At 37.4% G+C, this 12,500-nt stretch overlaps 1 protein-coding gene across 1 annotated transcript in view; it reads left to right on the top strand.

Annotated features, from left to right (window-relative positions):
• The window catches only part of ptprt (protein tyrosine phosphatase receptor type T), a gene marked incomplete at its 5' end in the record, with an annotated part of 300,839 nt that overhangs the window by 226,783 nt on the left and 61,556 nt on the right, over window positions 1-12,500 (top strand). The window contains one exon of the mRNA XM_079265832.1: window positions 2,878-2,907. Coding sequence (XP_079121958.1) covers window positions 2,878-2,907 — 30 coding nt within the window. The remainder of the gene's footprint in view (window positions 1-2,877; window positions 2,908-12,500) is intronic.

The following is a 12,500-nucleotide window of genomic DNA, read 5'->3' as shown; positions in this document are numbered from 1 at the left end:
GCCACGCGCGAGCAAACTGTTCTCTCATTGGTCCGATTCTTATGCGGCTATGAAGGCTTAAAAGGCTCTGTTGCTTCTTTTTTTTATTTTTTTTATTAAGGGGGGGGGGGGGGTGCGCGAACCCAGTCGGGATGTAGAAGGGGGTGCGCGGCCTAAAAAGTTTGGGAACCGCTGTATTAGAGCAAAGAAAGCTGTCAGACTGTAAAGCTTTGATTGTTTCACCTCTCTGATGATAAGGGAGGAGTGTAGCTTTAATCGATGGACTTTGTCTGCTAGTGTGTGTCCAAAGTGTGTGTGTGTGTGTGTGGGTGTGTGTTGTTGAATCCTCACAACTACAAATGTCTATTTAAATACAGTAAACAGCTCAATATTATCCTACATTGTTTTTTGATGGGTTTGAGTCATGATGGCATCATCACACATTTACAGTCTCATGAGCTTCAGACTGTTCAGTGTCTCACTGACGTGTCTTTTCAAAATAAACTTCTGTCTTCACAGGAAGTTAAGGAGAGTTATGAAAAGAGCTGCTTGACGTTAACTTGACTGAGTAATGATTCATGTGTCATGTGACAAACTGTCCTATTTAAGTCTGACATGGGACCTGAACAGTGATCTCCTGGACCAAAGTCCTCATCCTCTGAGGACCGTCTCACTCTTCACACTCTTCAGTTACTCTGCCTGTCATGCAGCGGTTGGTGCGACACACACACACACACACACACACACACACACACACACACACACACACACACACACACACACACACACACACACACACACACACACACACACACACACCCACACACACACACACACACTAAATGAGAGTCAGTGTCAGACGGAGAGCATCACAGACCAGCTGAGTTACGCCTTGTTTTTCTAAATCTGCACCATATCTGGATCTTCCTGATCTGGATCTTTCTGTCTGATCCGCATCAGTTCCTTAAATATCCACAGCAATCAATCAATTACTGTTCACATTCAGTAGAATGCCTGTATAGTTGTCCCACAATGTCCACACACTCTCTCACACACACACACACACACACACACACGGGGGCAAGTAACATAAAACACGTAAATATAAAACTATCATCATTAACTTTTGCCAAATACATCACCACCTCTCTCACACATACCTACTCTCTCTCTCTCTCTCTCTCTCTCTCTCTCTCTCACACACACTCACACACACACACACACAGAGTGCCATCCACAACTTGGTGAAGTGTTTTTTCATGTTAATATTTATGAGCAGTTTAAACAGCTGTGGCTTTCAGCGCTCTGCACATTATTAATATCATCAGGAAGAAGTCAGCAGAGCCCTTTAAGAGGGTCACGGGTATGACACAGAGAGTGTGTGTGTGTGTGTGTGTCAGTGTCCACATGGAGGGTGCACACACACACTCACACAGGATGTATGAGATATTGGTCAGATGGAAAGCAAAGGTTTAGATCCAGTAAAATGTGCTTTTGTGTAAAAAACTACAGTTAAACTTGTGTTTTAATAATTCGATTTAATTAATTATACATCTGTAACAATAATCCAGATGATAATGAATGAATAAATAAATAATAGTAATACTATATGTTATTATTATTATTATTATTATAATAATCATATCTTGCTCTGTGCGGTCCTTCAGGAAGCCTGATGCAAAGCTTCATGGCTCTTGTAGTTCTTTCAGCAACAATAACACACACTCTCCATCATGTCAGCTTCCATGTGCTCCCCTACCAACCTCTCATCTTCATCTTCCTCCTCTCTATCTCTCCTCATCTGACTTGTGTCTGGACCAGCAGCTGCTGATGGAGGCATCAGATGTGCACTTTCTTTGGATTTGTGTTGATTTGAGCTTTTTGTTTTCCCTACAGACTAAACTTTAATATTCATGTAATATGGGGAAAGATGCAGGCTAGTGTAAAGTCAATATTAATGAATAAAAGTGATATGAATATTATTATCAAATTATGTTAAGGCTTACTGGCCAGTTGATGAAAACATAGACAGTGAAACATCCCATAGAGCTCAAAGGTTCCAATGCTCCATGCTAACACATTAGCATACGCTAACGCTGTCTCCAAAGTGTAGCAGCTCTTAAATGAATCTGAATATATATTTCCATAATGTTGTGATACAGTGCAGAAGACACATAATCTATACACATCTGTGTCTTTATTACTTAATCTGTTTGAACTCAACTGTGACTTTTTACCCCAAACTGAGGATTTACAAAAGGTTGGTTTCTCCCCCGAAGTATAACAAATATGACTCATCGGCTTTTGTTTGCAAAGTGACTTTTAAAATGTTTGTTTTGTATAATGTATATTTCAAATCACGAATAGTGTTTCATTGCTGTCATGTTATTTTCCTTATCTGAATAAGGCCGTTACGACTGTTACTCAACACAGTGTGTAATAAAGTACTAACATGGAGCACATGAAAGATGAATATCAGGTACATGTTTTCAGCTCTTAAAGGTGAACCAACAGGCCAAATGTTGTTGGGTTGCTTAAAAAGATCATTTTACAAACCATAGATACCCTTCTTACCTCTAATATATTTGATTGACATTTACAGTGGAGTGTTTCAGGCATTGCTGGAGACGACTGTGAAGTGGTCCATAGATGATGTAATGATCATGAGAATGTCCTCTAATGACTAAACAAACATTACAAACATGATAAGATAACTGGATCACTGTCTGTAAAAGCTTTATGAAACACATTTCATATGAAGACACAGCCGATAGATGGACAGGTGAACATTGGGGAGAACAACATGAAGCATTGAAACCATGAACTAATCCAATGTGTTTGTCCTTCTTCTGGGTTTTGCTCTGTTGTCATCATCGGCCTCACCTCACCATGCTTCAGAAGACATGCTTATTCCTACTCTTATTACCTGTAAGTAGAGATTTCGCATCAGGAATAACTCATTTGTTCCTCATGATAAGCTTTGTGTTCACATGTTGTCTTGTTTGACTTGTATCATTTTGGATCCATCGTGAATTTGAGGACATTTTTTCTGGCAAAACATTCACAACCCAACAGAGATCTTCTCCTCGTGTTGAGAGAAAACAATACATCATCCTCTGCATCCTAAACGGTCGAGAGGATCAGCTGCCAAAGACAAACAGCAGTCTGCAGCAACAATAAGCCGTTTGACACATTGCAGTAAATATCAACTCGAAAGGAATATGAATTCATTGTAATGCTACTACAGAGCCCCGAATGATAGAAGGATAGAGATATTCACACTCAGCAGCTTTAAAAACCTCTTCAATACATGAATAGATCCTAGAGATACCTATTTCATTGTAGACATAGTATGTATCTCTTTATAGAGATAGTACTTTACTCTTTATAGAGATAGTACTTTACTCTTTATAGAGATAGTACTTTACTCTTTATAGAGATAGTACTTTACTCTTTATAGAGATAGTACCTTACTCTTTATAGAGATAGTACTTTACTCTTTATAGAGATAGTACTTTACTCTTTATAGAGATAGTACCTTACTCTTTATAGAGATAGTACTTTACTCTTTATAGAGATAGTACTTTACTCTTTATAGAGATAGTACCTTACTCTTTATAGAGATAGTACCTTACTCTTTATAGAGATAGTACTTTACTCTTTATAGAGATAGTACCTTACTCTTTATAGAGACAGTACTTTACTCTTTATAGAGATAGTACTTTACTCTTTATATAGACAGTACTTTACTCTTTATAGAGATAGTACCTTACTCTTTATAGAGATAGTACTTTACTCTTTATATAGATAGTACCTTACTCTTTATAGAGATAGTACCTTACTCTTTATAGAGATAGTACTTTACTCTTTATATAGATTGTACTTTACTCTTTATATAGATTGTACTTTACTCTTTATAGAGATAGTACTTTACTCTTTATAGAGATAGTACTTTACTCTTTATAGAGATAGTACTTTACTCTTTATATAGACAGTACTTTACTCTTTATAGAGATAGTACCTTACTCTTTATAGAGATAGTACTTTACTCTTTATATAGACAGTACTTTACTCTTTATAGAGATAGTACTTTACTCTTTATATAGATTGTACTTTACTCTTTATAGAGATAGTACTTTACTCTTTATAGAGATAGTACTTTACTCTTTATAGAGATAGTACTTTACTCTTTATATAGACAGTACTTTACTCTTTATAGAGATAGTACCTTACTCTTTATAGAGATAGTACTTTACTCTTTATATAGACAGTACTTTACTCTTTATATAGACAGTACTTTACTCTTTATAGAGATAGTACTTTACTCTTTATAGAGATAGTACTTTACTCTTTATAGAGATAGTACTTTACTCTTTATAGAGATAGTACTTTACTCTTTATAGAGATAGTACTTTACTCTTTATAGAGATAGTACCTTACTCTTTATAGAGATAGTACTTTACTCTTTATAGAGATAGTACTTTACTCTTTATAGAGATAGTACCTTACTCTTTATAGAGATAGTACTTTACTCTTTATATAGACAGTACTTTACTCTTTATAGAGATAGTACCTTACTCTTTATAGAGATAGTACTTTACTCTTTATAGAGATAGTACCTTACTCTTTATAGAGATAGTACCTTACTCTTTATAGAGATAGTACTTTACTCTTTATATAGATTGTACTTTACTCTTTATATAGATTGTACTTTACTCTTTATAGAGATAGTACTTTACTCTTTATAGAGATAGTACTTTACTCTTTATAGAGATAGTACTTTACTCTTTATATAGACAGTACTTTACTCTTTATAGAGATAGTACCTTACTCTTTATAGAGATAGTACTTTACTCTTTATATAGACAGTACTTTACTCTTTATAGAGATAGTACCTTACTCTTTATAGAGATAGTACTTTACTCTTTATAGAGATAGTACTTTACTCTTTATATAGACAGTACTTTACTCTTTATAGAGATAGTACCTTACTCTTTATAGAGATAGTACTTTACTCTTTATAGAGATAGTACCTTACTCTTTATAGAGATAGTACCTTACTCTTTATAGAGATAGTACTTTACTCTTTATATAGATTGTACTTTACTCTTTATATAGATTGTACTTTACTCTTTATAGAGATAGTACTTTACTCTTTATAGAGATAGTACTTTACTCTTTATAGAGATAGTACTTTACTCTTTATATAGACAGTACTTTACTCTTTATAGAGATAGTACCTTACTCTTTATAGAGATAGTACTTTACTCTTTATATAGACAGTACTTTACTCTTTATAGAGATAGTACTTTACTCTTTATATAGATTGTACTTTACTCTTTATATAGATTGTACTTTACTCTTTATAGAGATAGTACTTTACTCTTTATAGAGATAGTACTTTACTCTTTATAGAGATAGTACTTTACTCTTTATATAGACAGTACTTTACTCTTTATAGAGATAGTACCTTACTCTTTATAGAGATAGTACTTTACTCTTTATATAGACAGTACTTTACTCTTTATATAGACAGTACTTTACTCTTTATAGAGATAGTACTTTACTCTTTATAGAGATAGTACTTTACTCTTTATAGAGATAGTACTTTACTCTTTATAGAGATAGTACTTTACTCTTTATAGAGATAGTACCTTACTCTTTATAGAGATAGTACCTTACTCTTTATATAGATTGTACTTTACTCTTTATAGAGATTGTACTTTACTCTTTATAGAGATAGTACTTTACTCTTTATAGAGATAGTACCTTACTCTTTATAGAGATAGTACCTTACTCTTTATATAGATTGTATTTTACTCTTTATAAAGATTGTACTTTACTCTTTATAGAGATAGTACTTTACTCTTTATAGAGATAGTACCTTACTCTTTATAGAGATAGTACCTTACTCTTTATATAGATTGTACTTTACTCTTTATATAGATTGTACTTTACTCTTTATAGAGATAGTACTTTACTCTTTATAGAGATAGTACTTTACTCTTTATATAGACAGTACTTTACTCTTTATATAGATTGTACTTTACTCTTTATAGAGATAGTACCTTACTCTTTATAGAGATAGTACCTTACTCTTTATATAGATTGTACTTTACTCTTTATATAGATTGTACTTTACTCTTTATAGAGATAGTACCTTACTCTTTATAGAGATAGTACCTTACTCTTTATATAGATTGTACTTTACTCTTTATATATATTGTACTTTACTCTTTATAGAGATAGTACTTTACTCTTTATAGAGATAGTACCTTACTCTTTATATAGATAGTACTTTACTCTTTATAGAGATAGTACTTTACTCTTTATATAGACAGTACTTTACTCTTTATAGAGATAGTACTTTACTCTTTATATAGATAGTACTTTTCTCTTTATAGAGATAGTACTTTACTCTTTATAGAGATAGTACTTTTCTCTTTATAGAGATAGTACTTTTCTCTTTATAGAGATAGTACCTTACTCTTTATAGAGATAGTACCTTACTCTTTATAGAGATAGTACTTTTCTCTTTACTTTTCTCTTTGTAGAGATAGTACTTTTCTCTTTATAGAGATAGTACTTTACTCTTTATAGAGATAGTACTTTTCTCTTTATAGAGATAGTACCTTACTCTTTATAGAGATAGTACCTTACTCTTTATAGAGATAGTACTTTTCTCTTTATAGAGATAGTACTTTTCTCTTTATAGAGATAGTACCTTACTCTTTATAGAGATAGTACCTTACTCTTTATAGAGATAGTACTTTTCTCTTTATAGAGATAGTACCTTACTCTTTATAGAGATAGTACCTTACTCTTTATAGAGATAGTACTTTTCTCTTTATAGAGATAGTACTTTTCTCTTTATAGAGATAGTACCTTACTCTTTATAGAGATAGTACCTTACTCTTTATAGAGATAGTACTTTTCTCTTTACTTTTCTCTTCGTAGAGATAGTACTTTTCTCTTTATATAGATAGTACTTTTCTCTTTATATAGATAGTACTTTTCTCTTTATAGAGATAGTACTTTTCTCTTTATAGAGATAGTACCTTACTCTTTATAGAGATAGTACTTTACTCTTTATAGAGAAAGTAGTTTTCTCTTTATAGAGATAGTAGTTTTCTCTTTATAGAGATAGTACTTTACTCTTTATAGAGATAGTACTTTACTCTTTATAAAGATAGTACTTTTCTCTTTATAGAAACAATACTTTTCTCTTTATAGAGATAGTACTTTACTCTTTATAGAGATAGTACTTTATTCTTTATAAAGATAGTACTTTTCTCTTTATAGAGACAGTACTTTTCTCTTTATATAGTACTTTACTCTTTATAGAGCTAGTACTTTATTCTTTATAAAGATAGTACTTTTCTCTTTATAGAGACAGTACTTTTCTCTTTATATAGTACTTTACTCTTTATAGAGCTAGTACTTTATTCTTTATAAAGATAGTACTTTTCTCTTTATAGAGACAGTACGTTTCTCTTTATAGAGATAGTACTTTACTCTTTATAGAGATAGTACTTTTCTCTTTATAGAGATAGTACTTTTCTCTTTATAGAAATAGAACTTTTCTCTTTATAGAGATGGTACTTTTCTTTTTATAGAAATATAACTTATCTCTTCATAGAGATATTACTTATTTCTTAATGAGATACTACTTATCTCTTTATAGAGATATTACTGTCTGTCTCTCTGTCTGTTTGAATCAACAGCACACACTGAAAACAAAGATTTGTTCTGTTTGTGTCTCACAGGAGAGACTTTGAGATTTAAAGCACAAAGATTCACAGAAGTACTTCAGCTACGTTTGATATAAAGTGTCCAATGAGCAGCAATACAAACAGTTCACCAACAGTCAGTGCGGAGTCTCTCAGTGCTTTGTTTCCTCTCAAAGCCATCAGAAGAAGAAGAAGCTCTCCCTAACATCACATGTTCTGTGGAGCTCAGACTCCCTGATTGTCACTGCGGTGGTTTAATGAAGTGCTGCTGTGACATTCATTAAAGAGGGATTATGTCATGATTATTGCCACTTACAATACACATGCATTATCTTTTAAATGAGACCATCAACGGGATGAATGTGAGAGAGGTAAAGGTGAGGAGGAGGAGGAGGAGGCAAACCCATGTTCCTCTCTCTTGTCTGTCTCACCTTAGACCTGCTTCTCTGCAGTCTTCACCTACATCCATCACCTCCTTTCCATTTTCTCTCCCTTATCTTCCTTCTATTCTCTTCCCTCTTGTTTCTTATTCTCTCTCCAGCTCTTCATCTTTTCCATTTGCTTTTCCTTTCTTTGTTCACCTCCTCCTCCCCCTCCCCCTCGCCTCCTGCCCACTTTCTGTCGTCCTGCCATCAGATAGCCAGGAAAAGGCCACTCTGATCTCCAATCACAGAGGAGGTTTGGAGGCTCCTTCGCCAGTAAATAGGTGAGGAGGAGGAGGAGGTTGAATCAGGGGCTGATGGATGAAATGAATGAGAGAAACTTCTTTCGTCTCTGTCTCCTCCAGCCTCACTCCTTCCTGTTCTCCTCATTTCATTTGTCCTGCGATGCTCTGAAGCAGAGCAGCTGATGGTTTCATTTGTTTCTCTCTCCGGCTCCATCAGCTCTTTTCTGTTTCTCTGTCTCTTGTAAAAGTACTCAAGGACAAGTACAGCTCATCATCACACACTCTCTCACACACACACACAGTGCACAACAATGCTGCTTTCATTTCATATCTCTGCATATCGCTGTCACACACTCCACACACTACTGTGTATGAATGCAGAGATGTGTGTGCATAAGAAGTGTGTTCATGTTGGATGAAGCTCAGCTGGTGTGTCATCAAACCTGTCTGAAGAACTTCTTTGTGGTTTTAAAGCAATACATGTGTAGAGTGGAAGGTCGTTAGCTTTGTGCGTTTAAAGTTGTAAAGTACACGAGAGAACTTCCTCAGAGGATTCATGGAAGCAGAACCTGAAACATTCATCAGTGATTGATATCAATTAGACATTACTCTGGAACAGTGATTCTCAACTGGTGGGTCGCGACCCAAAAGTGGGTCACGGACCCGTTTTCAGTGGGTCGCGGGCCTTTGCCTGACCAAAAAAAAAAATTAAAAAAAAAGAATTGTGATTTTATTTTGAAGGGCATTTTTTATGCAGCGGAATTATTCCTGCATTTACGGCACTTGTTCAGCGGTGCAGGAAAAACACTGACACTGTTGTGAATCACATCACGTGATGCAGCTCAGCCAATCAAATATGAGTATTCTGACAAGTTTCCTGACTTGAGTGAGATGTTCACACACCGTGACACACGGGGAGAGACGAGGATACAGACAGCAGAGCAGGGCTGTTGAAGTGTGAAAGTGTTTTTTCATGTTAATATTTATGAGCAGTTTAAACAGCTGTGGCTTTCAGCGCTCTGCACTTTAATAATATCATCAGGAAGAAATCAGCAGAGCCTTTTAAGAGGGTCACAGGTATGACACAGAGAGTGTGTGAGTGTGTGTGTGTGTGTAGACATTGGACGATCTCCAAAAGAGAGAAATGTCCAGAGAGACCAGAGTCATTAGACTCTGACTGGACAGACTCATATAAGTGAATTCTTCCAACACTACTTTCTCTTTTTAGAAGATGAGAAAAATATAATATCGTGGCTTTTTCACTTCACCCTGAATGAACTGAGTTTAAAGCTGCAGGACAATTCAGTGAAAATAATTTATCTAAAATGAATTTTGTTTCGTAATTTATTCTTTAATCCAGCCGTTATTTTACTTGAAATGAGAAGAACATTTATTCATGTATTTCTATGTATTAATTATAATCCATCCAGTTAAATTAGAAAAATGAGAATATTTGTTAAAATATAATTGGTGTACTTTCTTAATTTGATTTGACAGTTTACTACACAGAGACGTTACTACTACTAGACTTCTTGAATATAGATATACCCAAATTATAAATATATATATATATATATATATATTTATACATATATATATATATCGATCTATATATATACATATATAAATATATATAATTTGGGTCGTGGGTTCCGGCTTGTCATTAAGGGGTGATGGTGGGTCCCGCAGCCAGACCAGTTGAGAACCACTGTTCTAGAACATGCTGTGCAACGTCTTCATGTCCCTCCTCCTCTCAGTGGTCCAGTAGTGACGCAACCCTGAAGTAGTTCATGGGAGCAGATGAGACACGATTAATGCTCTCATAGAAGCTCATGTTCATCACTAGTCTTTGTGGTGGACTGCAGCACGCAGGTGTTTCTCAGAGACATGTGGAAGCTTCGTGATAGGTGACTGAGAAACACTCCCACTCAGTGTGCACTGACAGCCAGAAACAGCACACACGTGTCCACCCACACACACAAACACACACACACACGCACACACACACACAAACACACACACACACGCACACACAAACACACACAAACACACACACACAAACACACACACACACGCACACACAAACACACACACACACCCACACACACACACAAACACACACACACAAACACACACACACACGCACACACAAACACACACACACACATGCACATACACATTCACACACACAGAGACACTGCACTTCCAGCACACGCAGTTCTTCCAGCCTTCAAGGAGATCAAGTGTTTGCTCACAGAAACAAGTACACACATAGACACACACACACACACACACAAACACACACACACACACACCCACACATACACACAGCCCACTGGAGCATCCGTGACTGCATGTCAGACACTTAGAGCGAGTTGAAGAACGTGTTGGTGGATTCTTGAGGTTTTTCTTTTGACTTTTGAAGATGAAGTGTGAGATGTTTTTTTCATTTTCTATGAGTCCACTGCAGATGGATTGTAAGATGCTGCGTCCTGATGAACATGTGTATCTGTTCAGAGCACAGCAGGCTGCTCACTCATGGAGTGTTCTGTTGCTTCTCACTTTTAAAGAGTGAATAAAGTGTGATGCTGGCTGAAAGGAGACTAAACCACGTGAGTGAAGCCTTGAAGTGAATAGTTCTGATCTATAAGATGAACTGTGAATAACATCATAGATCACTACAGAAGCATCTACTGTTATGTGGTGGTGTAGTAGATGGACCCAAACGCACGCTCACACAGCAGATTAATCCTTCAAGATCTTTATTATATATATACATATATATACATATGTATATATATATATATATATGTATATATATACATATATATATACATATATATATAGCTGCAGACTGAAACAGAAAACAATAAACAAACAGACTATGGCACCGTGTCCAGTGGCCAAAGCCTGTCCGTTCTCCCTGAGTTCTCCCTGAGTCCGTTCTCCCTGAGTCGGGAGCCGGGATGGAAACAAAGGACGCCGACCGGTGAACTCCGTGGTACTACTCAGGTCGGCCTCTGCGCACAGGTGCATTCCCGGGGATCTACTCTGCGCGGCAGGAGTGCTGCAGACAGCCAGAAAGGTTAGACATAACTATTCACGAAAACACTGTTCAAACTCACGTGGAACCAGACTGGTAACCGGACGGACTGACAACGCGCCGGAGGAAAGCTACGGTATTTAAGTCCGTCGGAGATGATCACTGGAATTCCCCACAGTTGAGCCTGGGGAGAGGGGCGTGGTTGGAGACGGAACTCGGGGGTGGAAACTATAGGCTGACACAAAAACAGAACATAAGCACATGGCCTTCAAACAACAACACTGACGGGGAAAAATCAGAGGAGCATACACTAGGTCAGACCGAGATCCTAACAGTACCCCCCCCCCCCCCCCCCGCTCAACAGGAGCCTCTTGGCAAACCGCCTGGTGTACCGGGGTGCTATCGGTGGTAGTCGCTTATGAGCCCCGGATCATAGATCCTGGATCGTGGCACCCAGCACCGCTCCTCTGGTCCATAACCCTCCCAGTCCACCAGGTACTGAAACCCCCTACCTCGATGGACAGGAGGCGATTGACCGTGTAGATGGGTCCCCCTCGATGAGTCGGGGGGGGTGGAGGGGGTGCTGGCGGAGACAACAGGCTTGAGGAGGGAGACATGGAACACCGGGTGAATCCTCATGGAGCGAGGCAACTGCAGCTTGACTGCTACTGGGTTGATGATGGAGATGATGGGAAAAGGACCGACGTATCTGGGGGAGAGCTTCCTTGACTCGGTGCGTAGGGGGATGTCCCTGGTCGAAAGCCAGACTGATTGTCCAATACGGTAGGCTGGAGCTGGGACACGATGCCGATCCGCCACTCTCTTATTCTACTCTGCCGTGCGGAGCAGAGCCACCCCAGTCTCTCCCCACACCCGTCTACAATGACGGGCATTGTGTTGGACTGATGGAACTGCCACCTCGACCTCCTGGCTAGGGAACAGGGGAGGCTGATAGCCCAAGGAGGCCTCAAAAGGAGACAGTCTGGTGGCAGTAGACGTGTGGGAATTGTAGGCGTACTCAACCCACGGGAGGTGATGGCTCCAAGAGGAGGGATTAGTGGCGGTCACACACCTGAGGATG

This window comes from Melanostigma gelatinosum (genome assembly GCF_949748355.1).
Source record: "Melanostigma gelatinosum genome assembly, chromosome: 3".
Classification (NCBI taxonomy): domain Eukaryota; kingdom Metazoa; phylum Chordata; class Actinopteri; order Perciformes; family Zoarcidae; genus Melanostigma; species Melanostigma gelatinosum.
Note: the sequence above shows the minus strand (reverse complement) of the source record. Positions and strands in the feature narration are given on the sequence as shown.